At 50.5% G+C, this 19,024-nt stretch overlaps 1 protein-coding gene across 9 annotated transcripts in view; it reads left to right on the plus strand.

The window, feature by feature from the left end:
• Nucleotides 1-19,024, plus strand: part of ERI3 (ERI1 exoribonuclease family member 3) — a 127,905-nt gene that overhangs the window by 106,466 nt on the left and 2,415 nt on the right. The window contains exons 9-10 of one of the 9 annotated variants that reach the window (XM_058717673.1): nt 8,094-8,191; nt 10,500-17,516. The exons of 7 other annotated variants lie outside the window; for them this stretch is intronic. In XM_058717673.1, coding sequence (XP_058573656.1) covers nt 8,094-8,146 — 53 coding nt within the window. In that variant the 3' untranslated portion in view covers nt 8,147-8,191; nt 10,500-17,516. Of the gene's footprint in view, nt 1-8,093; nt 8,192-10,499; nt 17,517-19,024 lie in introns of those variants that run through there. One more of the 9 variants, XM_058717674.1, reaches the window with a different exon arrangement.

Here is a 19,024-nt window from a genome sequence, read left to right on the forward strand (position 1 = left end):
AGGTGGCAAGGTGGGGATCTGGCCCAGGGGGGCAGTACTGGCCTGTGGTCTCCCCTGAAGGAGTAGGGTGTCTATCAAGAGTCCAGTCAGAGCGCATTAGCTCTGTGACACGGATCTCATTAGCTCCCGTGAGAGGTGTCACTGCAGGAGAATCGTCGGCTCAGGGAGACGCTTGTACCAAAAGGAAGAAAGGACAGTGACAGCCTTTTCTCTGCCGCCTCTGCCGCCACGCTCCCTGGGCCGCCCGCCCTCCTCCTCGTGGGGGGGTGGGGGTGCTGGCTAATGAGCTCGTCTACAGTACAGCTTTGCCTTCCCCTCCTTGAAGTTCCCCAGGTCCCTCTGAAGACCTCAGGCCCGGGATTAGCACACACCAAACGCCAGCCCCCCTCTTGCCCAGCAGGGAGTTCCTTCTGATCACCCTGCTCTGCTACCATCAGCAAGGGAAAGGAGGTGGGGCCAAGACAGAGCCACTGTGGCTGGCAGGGAGGGGGCTTTCACCCTTGGAAGGCTCAAGCCCCTCTGCCTCTCTTGACAGAGTGACCATGTCTACTTCTCTGCAGTGGGCTCTTTCTTTCCAGAGTTGTGATCTTATCCTCCCTTTCCCTTTCCCCGTGACATCTACCCAGGCAGTGTCCCCATCCCTATCCGGAATGCTTCTCCCACAGCATGGCAGAATGTGGGGACAGTGGCCAAGGGTTCAGTGGGTAACATTTAGATCTAATTTAAGACTTTCTGGCTGAGCTAGAGGGCTTCAGAATCAGCTAGAGGCCAGTCTGGGCTTCGGATGACCTGAGGGTAGTGAAGTACTGATATAAGTCCCCTGCAGACCTAGTAGCTCTCTCCCTGGCTGTCCCAGAGAGGCAGAGAGGGGTGCTGCATACACACACACACACACACACACACACACACACACACACACACACCTGCCCTCTCTGGCCATCTTCAGGGCTGGGACAGGAGGAGTTAGCACAGCTGCTTTATAGAGAGGGGGCCAGAGACAGCTGGAGTATGTGCTTCCTTGGCACTACCCCCACCCCCACCCCCCACTCCTGTCTGGTTCTTTCTGGTACGGCCCAGAGAAAGTGAGCAGATGGGGCATGGATGGCCATGAGAAGGGATGATAACTCTCCAGGCATTGACAGGGGCTCCACTGGCCTGCCTGGAGGTAGTATTTACCTGGAGGGGTACTCACTCCTTCCTTCCTGAGCTGACACTCTAGAGCCCCCAGGACATCTGAGGAATTGGTCCTTGCCAGACACCAGGCTCTAGTCTTCCGTAACAACCACAGATGGAAAAACGGGTAGACAGATGGACAAGTGAACTGATGGATGGAAGGGGGAAGGTTCTGGTGTATGTATGTATATGTTCTGTGTGTGTGATGCACTGGGAAGTACAATCTTTGTTTCCCTACCTTCCTAGCCCCGGGCCCCGGCCTGGCCTCCCCTTGTCTCTCTCTGTATCTCCTGTCAAACCATCGCAGACGTAAATGACAAAGAAATCAGAAAGACAGATCAATGCCGGCCAAATTAGCACTTGCAGATAGACTGTGCGGGGATGTCAGCGCCCTGACCCCTGGTGATCTTGCAGCCTCCACTGCTGATATTATGCAAATTGCATCCATCTGGCAGGACCTGCGTGCTGGCTGTTTCTACTCAGAGGAGTAATGGGCTGGGGGTGCACGGGAGTGTTAGAGCAAGAGTCGGTGGAGTGAGTGTGTGCGTGTATGTGCATGTGTGAGCATGTGCTTGAGTGTGTGAGGGTGTGTGGTGCCCACCAAGCACTGGGCGGTGATGGAGTGATTGACAGGGCAGATAAGGGGCTGCATTGGATTCCTTTGGGCTGGGGGATTAGGAGCAGCCACAGATGAGAGATAACTGGACTTCATTTCAGTTTATTTTCCTCCTTATCCCGGCTCCCCACCTTCACTCCCCGAAAAACACAATCTCTGTAGTTTGCGTTTTCATCAATATTTGCAAGTCATTACCACTGGTTTAAGGTGAGAGACAATGTCAGGGCCCAGACCAGGCCAGCCCCTCCCCCAATCACATACAGGTCTGGTATCCTGAAAATGAGCGCCATGAGTAGCCAGACAGCCTTCACTCTTGTGGTGTTCACAGCATTCCTCCTCCCAGACCCAGAACACTCCTGGGATGGGCCCCGCCTCATGGACCAGCCCCAGACCCACTCAGCTGACCTAAGGCTACCTGGCAGTCTTTCAGCTGGGCCCTGCCCTTGCCACCTGAAGCTGCTGTGTAACATCCCTGCCCCTAAGCGTAGGCTCCAGCCTAGGTGCTTCTGCCCCTGATATTAGCTGTGCCCCTGGGAGCTGCTCTCCTCTTCTACAGGGCTCTGGAGCCTTCCCCACAGCTCCTTCTGTCCTTGACACTGTTGACCAGGGCCCAGGGCCCAGACCCCACCAGAGCAAAGTTGGGCTATGGCCTGTGGAGAGGGCAACTTGGTCTGAATTGCCCATCAACACCAGCATCTGTCCACATTTGCTGAGTGCCACATGTAGCACAGAGGAGTTTACATGTGTTATCTCATTGACTTCCCAAACCCTGTGAGACAGGGGCTGTCACCACTACTGTGTGTGAGGAAGCTGAAGCTCAAGAAGATTATCGTTCACCCAAGGCTGCAGAGAAGGATGTGGGAGAGCTGGAATTTAAACATACATCTCTCTAAGGTCAGAGCTCTTCACCACCAAGCTCTGCTGCTTCACTGCAGTGGCTGCAGCCGCAGCCACTCACACCTCAGCATGCCTGGGTCCGTTGAAAGGAACCACCCTTGTACAGCGGGCAGACACGTTCCTTCCGCTCCTGGCCTCTCAACACAGACCCTGACCCAGACCAGGCCCCCTGCCTGGCTGAGCCAGACCAAAAGGGAGGGTTCAAACACATCCACCCTCAGGAGCAGTGTGTCTCAGACAGTCGGGCTGTAGCAAGAAGGACGCACAGAGGACAGAACGCACCCAGCGGCTGAGCCAGCCCAGGAATATGTCACCACATGTGGCATCCAGGCCCCTGCAGCTCAAGGAGAGGGGCTGATCAGCTCAGTCCAGGCAGCTGTGGTGGCAGAGGGTATAGCTGTCCCAGGGGCCCCTCCAAAACTGGGTCCCCATTGTACCCTCCCACCAGGCAGGGTTGGGAGCTGGGAGTGCTAGGGACATGTCCGGGGACACGTGTGCAAGGGGAGCTTGTCCTAATGAGGAGAACATGGCTGCTAGTTAGGCGAGGGGCGGGCGGGGAGCCGCAGAGCTGATTGAAGGCAGGGGCAGGGGTCAGACAATTAGGCCCAGATCCGGCCGTTTGATGTGAGTTCTGAGGCCTCAAAGCCTCCCTTCAGCCCGCTCCCTCCACTCCCTCCTCTCCCTCCTCTTTCCTTTCTTCTTCTGCCCAAAGGCAGGAAGGATGGAAACGCTTACTCTCACTGTTACTATTATTAAACTCTGCAGCAGGCCAGCCAGACCCCAGGACTCCTGCCCACAGGGGGCACCCCAGGCCCCCAGGAGGCTTCTTGGGCCCCAGGGGCATCTGGCCAGAAGCCAAGACCAACCTGAGGGCAGGGATGAGCTGAGCCCCCAGAACAGGGTAACCTTGCTCCCTTTCTTGCTTGGGAGGCAGGAATGAGTAGGGCTGCGCAGTGGAGATTTGGGCCCAGGGCTGCTTTGACCATCACCTCCTGCAGCCACCCAGTTCTTTTCTTTTGTGTCTAGGGCTTGAGGGTGAAGGTGTGGTTCATTCACACACATACCCCGTCTCATAAATAGTTGTCTGCAGCAATCACACCAAAACCTTGCCCTGCAAGATAAAGATACAGAGAGCCACACAGCCTTACAGAACTGTCACACTCACACACCACAGTGGAGTGTTCCCCCCACCCCCCATGTAATAGTCACACATACCATCACAGGGTTCCATACTTTAGTCACACCCAAGGTCTTGCACAAAAGCCCTGTCTCCTGCATCAGGGCCCTGGGAACTTCACCCCTCCCCAGAGTGTCTGGGAGCAGCAGTCGGAATTTGTGTCCAGGGTGGGTGGGTGGGTGCTGAGCCCTTCCAGTCCCCCATCCTGAAAATAAGCCTAGAGAGTAGGTACTGACCAGAGAGTAGGAGGAAGCCAGATTGGGGGGGGGGGGGCAGTAGGGAGAGGGAGGGTGGGAGCAGAGATAAATGTTAGCTCATTTCTTCCGTAATTAGTTACTCCCTCATCCCCGCGTTGTAATTGTGAACAAGCTGTAATGTTTAATTAGTCTGTAAATGAAACCCCAATTTCATAATGGCCTGGCTGACAGGGCTAAGTGAGCAGGGGAGGAGGCAGCAGGGAGGTAATAGGGAGGGCCTGTGGGGGGATATGCGGGGGGTTTGGGGTGGGGGGGCTTGTGGGATCACCTTTTCTCTTCAGCCCCAGTCTGGCCTCTGTCTGGGGACACTCTGTGACAGGGTCTGGTACTTGCACTCCCAACTCTAACGTCCTCTCCACTGGCCCTTCTTACCAGAGAGAGGAGAGGGAAGGGAAGACTGCTGGCACCCTTCTGCTCCCTTCCTACCTCTCCTCCAGTTCTCTGGTTGGGATGCCACAATCATTGCCCAACCTACATGCTTACAGTTGGAGAAGCTGGCTCTGGGGGCCCCAGTCTTGTGACTCCAGCAAGGATGACCCTCCTCAAATATCTTCCTGTGAGGCCTTTGCTTGGCACCTGGACCTCAGGATCTGGTCCTATACCTGAAGGAGCCAGTGATTGGCACAGGATAGGCCCCTCCCCCTCCAGTCCCACTGCTAAGCTGATTCCAGCATCAGTGCCAGGCTGACACCCCAGGCCAGACCTTACTCTCCGTGGGTATCACCGCAGACTGTGATAAACTGGAGCTGCCGCAGGGGGGAGCCCCTGGCCCCACCACTGTCTCATCCATCGGTCTCCCTGTCTACCCCACAACATCCTCACCGCCTGCACACGCCCCCACCCCGCCTGCTGCAGCCATAAATCTCAATTTACGAGGGCGGCTCTGGTGGGGGAAGGAGGCAGCGCCGCTAATGACGGCTCCTCAGCCGGATTTTTCATGTTGCACAGTCATAAATTTTTAAGAACAGCATGGGCAGCACGTTAGCGAGTTATCGAGGCTGCCTCCGTGCTGGCTGCCTGGCTCCAAGAGAGCAGAGAACCAGGCAGAGCAGAGGACACATTTAGGGCTGGGGTGGGGCCCAGCAGCTAGCCAGACTAGTCTGAAGGTAATGGTATGGCTAGGCCAAGCAGGCAGGCCAGCATGAGCCTTTGCACGGAGTGGGGCAGTGCCGCCAGAGCAGCCAGGAGCCAAGGACAGGCACGTGGGTGGGAACAGGTATGTGGGCACACAGACCATGGCATCGGGAGGTGCTGATGGATGCCTCTGCTCCGGGACTTGACACCATGATGTACAGGGAGCCTGGAGACATATGGATTTTCAAAGCGGCCACTTTGAATAGAATTACAAACCCTGACCATGTGCATAGTGAGGGCTCTGCCCTGGCAGAGCTACACTTGGTTCATAAACAAGGTGCCTTTTGAGGTCATTCTTGAGAGCTAGGATTCCTGGAGCCACCAAGGAAGATTCCTGGGGAGATGCCCACAGAGGGGCAGACCTATGGATGTGCTGGAGCCAGGAGCCTGGAAACAGGATGACCTTGTTCTAGTTTGGGCTTATCACTTCCTGGCTGGGTGGTCCTGGGTAAGACATTCACTACCCCAGCCCTCTGTCTCTTCCTCTTTAAAACGGGATTGATGATGGCTTCTACCTCCCAGGCTTACTATAAAGCCTGAGTCTATTTTAAATCTCTGGAAAAGTTTAAAAGGGAGTGTCTGGGAAAAAGATCTTTGTGGGGGATGGTGGGGTGTTTACTTTTGATCAGCCATTCATTCGGAAGATACTTGCTGAGGTCTGGGTACCCAGTCCAGTGCTGGGTTTCAGAGGTGAGGGAGGTGATGTGAGCACTTGTGGCTGAGGCAGGTCAGTGTTCCCAGCCCTGTACCTGGTCCCCACACAAAGTCAATAGGCCAGATCCAGCCCTGTCCTGCCATGGGCACACCTGAGCTGTGATGCCCATACAGGCCTTCTTATAAGCCCCAGGGTGAATGCTCACCTGAGTTTCCTAGTCTATGCAATTGAGCATTAATGATCTTGACCGTCTCTCAGGAGCCATAAGCAGAAGGTCAAGAAATCAGATGTTGCTCAAGTCAGCAGAGGTGGTGTGAGTGCATGTATCAAGTGTTCAGGATGAGTCCATGGTAATCCACCAGGACAAACGCTGGTCATTTAGGGAGAAGAGCATCCCAAGCTGGGCCTTGTTGGCCATTCTCAGGCCACTTTCCTCATGCCCCCGCACTCCAGCACAAGGTCCTCCCCCACTTTCTGGAAACTGCCATTCCTTCTCTCACCTCAGGGCCTTCCCACATGGCTTTTTTGTCCTTGGGAGCCCCTCATTCCCATCCCTTGTCTTGATTAACTCCTGCTCATCCTTCAGAGCACAGCTCAAAGTTTGCTTCCCCAGGGAAGCCTTCCCTGACCCCTAGACTTGGTCAGGTCCTCCCCTGTGCACAGCTTCCTAACACCTAGCACTCTCCCTGCACAGCATTTCCTCACAGTCCAAATAAATAGTCGTTTAACGCCTCTCTCCCCAACTGGATTGTAAGTTTCCTGAGGGCAGGAATTTATATCTGTTTGTTCAGCTTATATCCCCAAAGGGTAACCTTGAGTCTGACTCATGTAGGCAGATAGTAAATAAAATGTGTTGTTTTGAATTAAGTAGAGCTGGGGTGGCCCTGGCCCACCCCTGGGTGCCAGGGCAGGGGGAGGCAGCTAGGGCAGTGCCTGGAGCCGAGGTGCTTCCCATTAGTCCTCATGATTAATTCACAGCCACACTGTGATGGAGTGGGCTTGTCCCCAGTCAGCGCCTCCGCTGGGGCCCACCTGTTAGCGACAAACAAACAAAGGGGATAAATAATGCATTGGGAGCTGAGCCAGGCAAGGCGGCGGTATTGAAATTAATAGGGATTAGCTGAGCAGCTTGAGGATGAAATATTTACCAGGTGGGACTGGGCTTAGGGAGGACAGCCCCCCTTTCAGAGTCCCCAGGCACAGCCAGGCCCTTCTCCAGGGCATCATTGGCTAGGACTGGGGAGCCCCAACACCACTACTACCACCCCCAGATGCCTTGGTTTGCTGAACAGACTGGTGGCTGGACTGCTGAGAACTCAGGTCCCAGCCAGTCTCCTGGCCCAGCAGGTCTTAAGGAAAGCAAGATACTTGGAAGGAGTGGCAGTGGGGAAGAGGCTGAAGCCCTCAGCACTTTGGAAGCTGGGAACAAAAACCTTGACTAGTTTTCAGGACCTGGGCATGTCGAGGCCTCAGGCAACATGTCAGGGCTGGAGTAGGTTCACCTGTGATCTTGTCTCCCAGCTTCCCTCTTTTTCTTCCAGTTCTTCCTTTCTTCCACTTAATACATGTTTACTGAGGGCCTCTGCACAGGAAACATCAGTGCCCTTGGGTTTGTGGTCTAGCAGGAGGTGACAGGCTATCACAGTGGAGGAACATTGGGTGCTGTGAAAACACATAGAAGGATTCCTAACACAAACATGAGGGCCCAGGTAAGGCACTTCAGAAAATGATAGCAGGGGTTGGGGCTTTCCAGACAAAAGGAAGAGCATGTGAAAAAGCTGAGAAGCAAAAGAGCCTGAACTTGGGGGTCGAGCAGGAGAGTGGGTAAGATGAGGCCTTAGAGGGAAACCTGGGCAGATCTCTGGAACTTTATTTTTTTTTTTTTTTTCCTCTGGAACTTTATAAAGAAGTTGGGACACTGTCCTGAGAGCTGAGAGGTGCTGCTGTTGGAGGTAGTTGTTGTTTTAATTATGAACTCTTGAACTTTTTACTTTGAACTGATTTTACATTACAGAAAGTTTCTGTGCATCTCTTACCTAGTTTCCCCTAATGTTAACTAGCTTACATAATCACAGTACAATTACTAGCACCAGGAGATGAACATGTGTACTATACTGTTAGCTAAACTGAAGGTCTTACTTGGATTTCACCAGTGTTTCCAATGCTGTCCTTTTTCTGTTCCAGGATCATTGAAGGGTTTTAAGACAGGGAGTGAAATGACCAGATTTGTGGCTTAGAAGGACACCATGGAGGAGATTGGCGGGGGCACTGCTGTCTCCTAGGTGAGAGGTGGTGGTACCCTGGACCACGGTGGTGGTAGTGGGAATATAGGTTTAGAAATCACTGGGAAATATATGGTGGATAAAGCTTAGGGCTGGATAAGTTTGCCCAGGTTGAGAGTAGAAAGTGGCAAGAGAAGAGGGCCAGTGGCAGCTCTAACACCCACTTTGTAGGGATGATCAGACGAAAGAGGAGTACAGAGAAGCGGGAGGAGTTGGATAGAGAGGGAAGGTGCTATCGCTAAAGCCAAGGGAGAAGAGTTTCAGGGTGTGAGTAAGGGGCAGTTGAAACCTGAAAAGCTGCTATTGGACTTCAGCCCTGTGAGGTCGTAAGGATCATTAGAGAAAGCGGTTCAGTAAGACTCAGGTGGGGAAATCAGATTTGCAGGGTGGGAAATGAGGAAGACTTTGAGCGGTGGTTAACCTGGTTAGCCAGAAAGTTTGGCCATGAAAAGGAGGAGAGATTGGGTAATGAGACCTTGAGGCTTAACTGGAAACTTTGGTTGTGAAAAGGAGGAGAGATTGGGTACCAGCCACGTGGAAAAAGGAGTTAAGGCAAAGTTGTTTTTAAAGATGGGAGAGATTTGGGACGCCTGAGTGGCTCGGTCAGTTAAGCAACCGACTCTTGGTTTCAGCTCAGGTCGTGATCTCACGGCTTCATGGGTTCAAGCCCCGCATCGGGCTCTGCACTACCAGTGCAGAGCCTGCTTGGGATTCTCTCTCTCTCTCTCTCTCTCTCTCTCTCTGCCCCTCCCCCACTCTTACTGTCTCTGTCTCTCTGAAAATAAATGAATAAACTTAAAAAAAATTTTAAAGATGGGGGAGATTTGGTATATTTTCATGCTTATGTGAAGAAAGCAGTGCAGAAAAACAGTAGAGACTATATCAGAGAGAAAGGGGATTGCTCATCACATAAGGCCCCCGAAAAGGAAGAGGAGTGGAGAACCCAGGTGGAGTGAGGGTGGGCTTTAGAAGTGCTGGCTGGGAGGTACCCTCTCTCTTAACAGGTGAGAGGAGAGCGCCTCCTGTGTTTCCTGTGAAGTAAGGCACAAAGGCAGGAGAGGGATGGGAGTGGGGGAAGGGAAGGGGAGGGGGACTTGAGAATGGCAGAAAGTAGAGAATGGAGAGAAAGAGAATGCACACTGATCAGGAACATAGGAGATCGGCTGGGCAGTTTTATATACCCAGTTGAGGTTGAGGACTATGATTTTATGAGTGTCCCTACTCTATATGGTTGCAGTGTTCTCTAGTCACATTTAGCCCAGTGCAAACATAGAGAAGGTGGTTTGAGTTTTTTCCAGGCAAGAGTGATGGAAGGAAAAGGGAGAAAGAAAGGATTGAGATGACGGACCATGGACTCCAAGGTCCTGCGTGAGGTGTGTCAGTTACATTGCTAGGACAGAAACTGCTTAGTACATACCTAATATCCGTTGTGTTCCTTCCTCACTGAATGAAGGAGCCCTTGTAGGGGCAGTAGTGTGTACCCAGTTAAAACGCTATTTTTTTAATTCCTCATACAGCTAGATAGGGTTATGTCCCTGAGTTCTGGCCAGTGAGATAGAAGGAAAAGCGTTGTGTGGGACCTTCAGGAACAGTACTTAAGAGGAAGTGACTCAGTCAGGAAGTACATTATTCTTGCTGTTTCCTTCCTCCTCTTTCCTAAAATGTGGATGTGATGCTTGGAGCACCTGCAACCATTTTGGACCATATGATAACCTAGAAATTGGAAGCAACATGCTGAAAGGGGCAGAAAGAAGTCTGAGCCCCTGATGACTCTGTGGAGCTGTAGGACTTTTAGTCACCTTAGATTTCAAGCCACAGACATAAAAAATTTTTCTTCATTGAGTTGTATGTTCTTCGCCTCTCTGTTTTCACGTGGGTTCCCATCAAAACTTGACTCTTTTAGCCTTTTTAGTAGTAACATGGCCTGTGTCTTGAGATATAACAGGAAACAATTTGGTCATATGTTTCAAGAGAGCATAACAGGAGTAACCAACTTCCTGGCTTGAAATGACAGCGCCCTCATTGCCCTTTGCCCTCCCTCCTCCCTTTAGCTAAGTTTATGTTATAAGGTGCATTTGTTATATCATTCTCTTTCCTGTCTGTACCTTCTATATCAGTTACTATGCTTCTGGCTACAAGAAAAAGAAAACCCAGTGCAAGATACCTTAAATAATAGGATTTATTACCTCACAAAAGTTTAGACATAAGGTGATGCTAGGGTTAGTTAATTCAGCATCTCAGCAATGTCATAAAGGACCCAGATTTTTTCCATTTTTCTGTTCTTTTATCTTCAACATGTTCTTCGCAGGCTAACTCCCCTCACGGTTGGAAGATGGCTTCTGCAGTCCCAGACATTATGTGCAGACATGAAAACATCCAGCAGAATATAAAGGACTATTTCCTCCTCATGTTTCTCTTCATAAGAGTGAAGTTTTCCTTGAAGGTCTTTCAGCAAACTTACCCTCACATCTCAGTAGCCAGAACCCAAGGCCACCCCTAAACCAATGACCGGCAAGAGGGATAGGATCTCCACAAGTGGCTCAGACACAGAAGATTCACCCTGGTCGTGTGAGGGAGGAGTGAGTTCTGCCAGGTTGGCAGAAAGGGAATGCTATTGGGTGAGCAGTCAAAAGTAGGGAAGAAAGTGAAGAGAGGAGGTGGGTGGTTTATCTGGAAAGAGTAGAGGTATTAATGTTTCAAGGTTCCAGTGAGATGAAAGAAAAGTGTATTATTGCCAGTAACTAGGAAGATTTGAATTTAATATTTCAAAGGACGAGCAGTGGAGGATGTTAAAAAGGTAGAGGGTGTAACTGTGGAAATGAGTGGAAATAAGATACAGTAGAAATGGTCATTAGTGCTGAGGTCAAAGAACCAAGAGACTGGCAGCAAGTTTCTCAAATGACAGGTTATAGAGGCTAGGACAAGCAGGTCTCTTGGGAAGGAGGTAGCCAGGGTCTGGATTGATAGCACATGCTCACAAGTAAGGTTTCACATAGGCTGCTGGCACACAGGTCTGGGGCCAGGTCACAGGTGCCTGGGGCAATACTGGCAAATAGCCTAACCTCTCTGTATCCCAATGTTCCCATTTTGGAAAAAAAAAAATCTACCCTGGTTGGTCAGGCCACTCTGGAAAGGGGTAAGGCCATCACCTTCCTATTAAAGCCACTCAGGGACCTTCAGAAGATAGTCCCTCAGGAGACCCCTAGGGACAGGGTAAGATGGAAGCTTGGTTGGGGCAGAGATGGCTGCCAGTAATGGCAGATGTGCTCAACTATTCTCAGTAGCTGCCTCTTCTCCTTGCCCCTCCCCATCCAGGTCCCCTTCACTTGGCTGTTATCTGACTACCCTCTGGCACTTCCAGCTGTAGTATTCCAGAGTCAGAAGGAGGGTGAGGCTTCTCAGCCCCTCTGTCTGGATGGGGCCTTGGCTGGGAATGAGTGGGGGAGGCGGGCACCCGTTGTCATGGCCAGAACAGCCGCCCTGTTACTCTGGCGTATTTCACTTTTAATTCTGACATATAATGTAATGATCTTTTTTAAGGCCCGATGATATTATCTGCCTGACTAGATTATTGAGTCTTCATCATCTCCAGATAAATTTATGGCCAGGACGAGGCTCAGGATTTATCATCAGTCAATAGAGCTCGATACTCTAACAAGGCGTGTAATAAGATATACATATTTAATGATCCAAGGGGAGGAGCGCTAATGGGAGCCCAGAGTGAGTGGTCCACAGGGCTGGGGCTCTGCCCTAGGGCTGCCATAGCTGTAGGGGCATGGACGTGGTCTCTGCCCTGTGGTCCCCAACTCTGGCCTGTCTCATGACCACCTGAGACTCTTCCTTGTTAAGATCCAGAGGGAGAGGCAGACAGGGAAAGGAAGAGGAGGCAGTAGGGACAGTGTCAGAGCTGGGGCCTAGGCCTCTTCAGCCCAAAGCATGTAGAGACGCCCCAACAGAGAAGTCCTCTCCTTGCTTCTGGGCCCGGGGTAGGGGAGTAGCGATGTCCTTAGACCTGTACGCCCAGGCCCCTGAGCATTAGGGCGGGCCCACAAGGGGAGGGAGTGCCGGGGCTGCGTGCCCAGGCCGCGCTGATGGTGACGGATGGTTTTTCATTACAGCCTCTCAGGTCCTGCCCGCGCCCTGTGTGGAAATTCTATTTATTCCCTAATTTGTAAAAATTCCCTCTTTATCTGATCCCAATCAGGGCGGGGTAATTGGCTCTCTGGGGCAGCGGCTGGGGTCCTTGATGAAGAGCTATGTGGATGTACCCAGCCCGGCCCCCACCCAGCCCGCCACCAGGGCCCACAATTAATAATGATTTGCAAATGGCAGACAAGCAATAACACAGAAAGATGTGGCGTCCGTGCTGCCTCTTCATTTCCTCCCCTCGCAGATATAAATGGCCACAGAACAAAAACCCAGCACTATAAATTCTGGAATTAGTTATTCACTGCGATAAATGGGGCCTAGAGCCACCAGCCCCTCTCCCACCACCCTTCTTGCCTGCTTTCCCTGATGAAGGTCTGTCCCCAGGTGTGTTCCTGGGCCTGACCCCTGCTCCTCTGTATCTTTGGCTCCTGACACATTTCCCTAGCTCCCTCCTAGACCGTGGACTATAGCTACCCTTTCCTGTGTGGCCCATAGTTGGGAGTGGTCAACTGCTTTGGATCTGTAGCTTCCTCAGGCTCTGCCTCTCACTGACCTGTCTTGGCTACCCAAGCTGGCCCTGTCCCCACTCTGCACTAGGGTTTGAATGGAGGTGACAGGTCCTGCCTGGCCCGGGAGTCTGGATAAGATTTGGTCTTGGGTGTCTTCTTTGGCATTTGGAATCAATCCAGTCCATTTGCCTGGCCAAGTGTGAGTTGGGCTCCTAGTAGCCAAATGTGATGTAAGTGACATAAGGGCTTTGATGCCTGCTTACTGGCCAGGCTGTTGTGGGATGTTGGCACAAGCATTTCCGGGCACTATGCCCTCTCGGCCAGGCGCATCCTCTCCCCGCCCCCCAAGTGGCTGTGAGCTGGCGGGTAATGGGCGTGTAATGGCCTCATTTCCATGCCCGGCCTCCAGGAGCGGCGGTAAGTGTTTGATTGCCTTAATTTCCAAACACATCATTATCCCAGCTTTACCAGCGCTTAATAAACACTTTATGAGGATTTTTTTAAAAACATCTTCGGTCCGCATACTTCTCTGAAGTGATAAACTCTAATTAAGTCTAATATTTAAAAATATGGTAATGGTGAGTTGTTTGAATAAGTGGACTGCATTTCTGTAATTTCATTATTACGTAAAACACGCTAATTATTTGGAGCGCGCTTATTACGGAGAGAGAAATCGCCTGCTAATCAAGATGAAATTGCCTTTTCCCCTTATTGTGGAACCACCGTCATCCTTCACCATCAGCCCTGTGGCACCTCCAGGCACCTCGGTGGGGTGGAGGGGGCAGCAGGGAGGGGCTGGAAGAAGGGGTCACTTTGGAGTTGAGGCTATAAGGGCCCTGCCTTGCGGGAAGCAGAGGGAGGTATGGGAGCCGTGTCTGTGGGGAGAGGAGTATATATCTGGGAGTGGTGTCGGGTGGGCCAAGGTAGCCCTGTCTGGGCTCCCAGGGGACTATGTGGGCCATGTCTGGGACAAGGAACAGGGGGTTGTGGGATATCAGTATTACTGCTGGAATAACATTATTATTGGGTATTATTGGAATAGCAACCACAATAATAATCACTAACCCAGCCACTGTTTTAAGTACTTCACAAATAAAAACTCATTTCATCTTTTCAACAACCCTTTGAGGGACGTAGTTACTATAATTATCATTATTGTTCCCATTTTAGAAAAGAAGAAACCAAGACACAGAGAGGTGAAATAAAAGTATGGTAACTTGCTCAAGTTCACAGTTACTTTTTTGGGGGTTTATTTATTTATTTGGGGGGAGTGGGGAGATAGCACAAGCAAGAGAGGGGGAGAGAGAGAATCCCAAGCAGGCCCTGCACTGTCAGCACAGAGCCAGACGGGAGGCTCAAACCCACAAACTGTGAGATCATGACCTGAGCCAAAACCAAGACTCGGACACTTAACCAATAGCCATCCATGCACCCCTCAAGTTCATAGTTTTAAAGTGATGGAGTTTGAATTCGAACCCAGAATCTAAGGATATTCAGGGGCCCTCTTCTGGTTCAGTCCTAAATTCACTGCCTTGGCTCCTATCTTCCTTCTAAACTACCATTTGCTGTTGTAACCTGAATTGTACCCAGCTGTAGCTTGAGATGCTGGCCCCCAGCATAGAGTTGCCCAGTTAGCAAATAAAAATATAGGACACCAATTAAATTTGAATTTCAGGCAAACAACAAATACTTTTTTAGTATAAGTATGTCCCATCTGGGGCTGAGGACTTATTAATCTCACAGTCCTGTGTCAAGCAGGCCCAGCATTGACCCCATTAGCCCTTTGCTTGATGCTTGCCAGGCATGATGCTTGCCAAGATGTCCAAACAGAAGGATGTCGTGGCAAAATGAGGTTCTAGAAGATCAATACACCAGGGTTCTTGCTCTCTCATCCTTACCAAGATTCCTGCTCCCAGTTCTATTCTCCCCACCCTGTCTTTGTTGGTCCCTGCTCCATGGTCTCTGGCCCCATTCCTCACCAGCTCCTGGAGATCACTAATAAAGTGTGTTACCAGGCTGAGCTTTTTAGACAGGAGGCCTCAGGTTTGTCTGAATCTTCCTTTAGGCCACACTGCATTGCAGCCTTATAAGGTCAGCAGCTTGTCACCCTGTTGCCCCTGATGTCTCCCACTCCATTTTGCCTCTTTGATCATTTCGTGTTCATTCTCTTTCCTAGCTCCAACAGACTCACGTATGGGAATTGTATATATAATAGAGGCATCATTTCAGAAGGGTGGGGAAAGTGTAGACAGTTCAATCAATGGTGATAGGACAGCGGCTGACCACTAGGGAAAAAAGTAAAGTTAGATCTTCTATTTCTCACCATATACGAAAGTAAATTCCAGACAGATTAAAAAGTTAAATATAAAAACAAAGTATTAGAAGAAAATATATGATAGTTTTCTAATAGCACTGGGATAGGGAAGGCCTTTTTAAGCGAGATACAAAGCCTAGAAGCTGTAAAGGAAATGCCCAGTACATTTAGATGTCCCATAGGAATCTCAAGATTTAACACTAAAGTCATCACTGTTCTAAACCTATACCACTTCTGGTTTGCCTTCTCTCCATGAATGGCACTAAGATCCTAGACTCACCCCCCTGCACCCCTACATCCTGATTCCCTCATCAAGGCTTGCTCATTCATTCTGTTTCCTAAAACTCTCTTGCCTCTGTCCACTTCTCCATATCATGGATATATCCCCACCTCTATCTCCACTGCTGCTGGCCTGACTCTGGGCCACCATTTCTGGTCTGGACATAGTACAGTCTGCTAATTGGTGTCTATGCCTTCAGAGTTAACCCTGTCTTCCTCTTCCTCAAGCATGTTAGTATTTCCCCATCATTCCCAGAATAATAAACTCAAGCTCTTTAGCTTGCCATCTAGTCTCCAGGGTCTCTTCTGGCCAGTCACTGCTAACCTTGCCAGCTTCAGCTCTTGCCATTCTCCTGCCTCTTATTCTTCGTCATCCCCACCTGCCCACTTAAGTTTTTTGGGACACTCTATGTTTCCCCTCCAGCAGTGTGCCCGTGCTATTCACTATTCAAGACTACCTCCCCACTTCAACCCCAGGTTGCTGGCAAGTGCCTCCCACATGCCTCCTACTTCTGCCTAGCTTTATCCTCCCAGGAACCCTTTCTTGATTCTTAGTGCCTTTTCTGTGCTGCCTTTCCCTTAGCACTGCTCACACCCCACCACTTACAGGTCTGTCTCTGAGCTCCTTGAGGGCAGGGAGCAAGTGAGTCTGTGCAGCCAGTCCTGTGACTCAGCATGGCCTGTGTGTGCCCAGCACACAGAAATGTCAGTGTGTATTTGCTGAACGAATGAGTATATGAATAAACTCCTTGAACAGGGCCCCTTCCCTCCTGAGGGTGGCCCTGGCCCAGGCCCTACTTCCTGCCCTCTACTGTTCAATTCCCAGACAACTGCAGCTAACTGGAGCATGTCAGCCTCAGGTCATTGCCCTGTGTAAGCTCTCACTAGATGTCCTAAATCATCTGAGCCACCCTTCCACTAGCAGCTTTGCCAAGCAGATATTTGACTACCTTTGAGCCCAGGCAGCAAGCTTATCCTTTGTTAGGTACTCGCCCACTCACCTCCCTGAGGGATTTAAGCTGCTGCACATCTCACCTTATAGTCTTGGAAATATAAAAGTATTTCCAGCATTAAGAATATTAATGTCTGGGGTGCCTGGGTGGCTCAGTCGGTTAAGCATTCGACTTCAGCTCAGGTCAGGATCTCATGGTTCGTGGGTTCGAGCCCTGTGTCAGGCTCTGTGCTGACAGCTCAGAGCCTGGAGCCTGCTTTGGATTCTGTGTCTCCCTCTCTGCCCCTCCCCTGCTCATGCTCTGTCTCTATCTCAAAAATAAATAAACATTTAAAAAATTAAGAATATTAATGCCCAAGGGGCTCCTAGGTGACTCATTCGGTTAAGTGTCTGACTCTTCTTGATTTCGGCTCAGGTCACAGCCTCACCATTTGTGAGACTGAGTCGCATGTCAGGCTGTGCGCTGACAGCTCAGAGCCTGCTTGGGATTCTCTCTCCCTCTCTCTCTGCCCCCCTCTCTATTCACTTCTCTCTCTCTCTCTCAATCTCTCTCAAAAATAAACTTCAAAAAAAAAAAAAAAAAAAAAGGAATGTTAATGCCCAAAACAGAAGATCATCTTGTCACAAGCTGATGATCTCACAGGAACATAAAAACAGGTTAGGCTTCTAGAATTTGGAGGTAAGGAAAACCTACTTTGGAGGCCTCCACTGTGGGCACAAGACTGTGTCCCCTCCACCCCAACCCCTTATCATAACAGCTTTAGGCTGGCCTCATTAGCTCACCTCAGTGAGAGGAGCCAGAAGGGGGTGCTGCTGACCCAGGTGGCCCCAGGGCTTCAAGCTAAGGACTCTCCTAGAGGCCATGTTGTCATCAGCCTCACCCTGCTGCTGTCTCTTGCTGAACTCCTGGCCTGTTAAAAGCACCAGACTTGGGCATCTGGGTGGCTCAATCGGTTACACATCTGACTTCAGCTCAGGTCATGATCTCACAGTTCGTGAGTTCGAATCCCTCATCAGGTGAGCGCAAGCCTCACTTGTCTCTCTCTGCCCCTTCTGGGATTCTCTCTCTTTCTTTCTCTGCCTTTGCTCACTTGTGCCCCCTCTCTCTCTAAAAACAAAAACCCCAGATCTGTCTCTTAGCTTCTGCCCCATTTCCTCATTTTCTACCTGTACTACTGACTTTTTAAACTGATCAGGAGGTTGCACTGGCTCTTAGAAAGGCTTCAAGGGCTAGAAAAAGAGCCTGGGCTGGAAGCCAATAACTGCCATACTACTGACTTGGTGAACTGAAACAAGCGTCCTCCCCAATCTGGATCTCTTTTTCTTTGTTGTAGTGGACCAGTTACAACAAGTTAGACTCCAGAATCCTCAGTAAACAGGGTCAGTAGTCAGTCAGAGTCTGTGGAGTGAATGACAATTGCTTTCATCAAGTGCGCTGGCTCCTATGTCATCTGTGCCATAGATTGTACAGTGTATACCTTCTCACCATTGGGTCATCCAGGAAACTAGCATCCTTGCCTTCCCTTCAAGAAGAGGAGATATTCCAAACATAAAGCATGTACAAAGACGTGGGGGGGGGGGGGGTGAGTATCACCTGCTCAGTACTCACAATTAACAAAGGTAGCCCATGATCACCCCTAGTAAGGGGAACCTGAAGTTCAAAGAAACTAAGCACTTGCCGCAGGCACACAACCAGTGAGCAAAGTTTAGACTAGAAACAGGTCTCTGATTCCAAAACCCACTTTGTCATGTTCAGACAACAGTGGTTCCTTGAGATTGGAACAGGGATTGGGGGTAGAGAATGGCAGGGGTAAGACCAGCGAGAGCAGGGACCCGTTTTTACAGGGCCTTTACCTTTAAGTCATATTAAAGAGTAGAGCTTTGAACCTGAGGGCAGGGGGAGCCACTGAAGGGATTTAAAGAGACAAGGATGTGATCAGATTTGTGTAAGAAAGATCACTTGGGCTACAAGCGGATGGATTAGAGGGGGAAAAAAGAAGACAGGCTGTGCAAGAGCAAGAGATGGAGGGGGTCTACACTGGGGGGTGGCTGCCAGAATGAAGGGAAGTAGATGATTAGACAGAACAAGAAGATAAAATCCACAGTTTATACTTGAGATTTGGGGAGAGAGAGGGCAAAGTGTCAAGCCTGATTTTCAGGTTTCTTGGGATAGTGAAGACATGTGGTGAAGGAAATTCGTTCATTACTGAACATTTTGAGTTTGTATGGATATCTAGAAAGAGATGTTCCAGAACTCAGGAGAGGTGTAGGCTGGAAACAGCGATCTTCAGGGGTGGATGAAGCCAGCCAGTGAGTGTGTCAAGTGTGGGGAGGTCAAGGACAGACTGGGGCCCAGCACAGGTGGGAGGTTAGTGCTTGCCCACTGTATGGCTGGTGGCCTGGGGGGAGGGGCTGGGCACATCACTTGGGCCAGGGGAGGCAGATTGAGCAATTTGTCCAGCAATGAGGGAGGAGCCAGATGAAGTCAATAGAAAACTAATTTTCTTTTCTGCTGGAAGAAATGAGGTGTGTGGCCGCTGGGTAATTGCAGATAACGAGGGGACTTATTCTTAATATGCACAGCGGCCATGGTCCCCAGAGTGCAGGAGACAGGAAGGATTGGAGGTGCC

This window comes from Neofelis nebulosa, chromosome 2 (assembly GCF_028018385.1).
Source record: "Neofelis nebulosa isolate mNeoNeb1 chromosome 2, mNeoNeb1.pri, whole genome shotgun sequence".
Classification (NCBI taxonomy): Eukaryota; Metazoa; Chordata; class Mammalia; order Carnivora; family Felidae; genus Neofelis; species Neofelis nebulosa.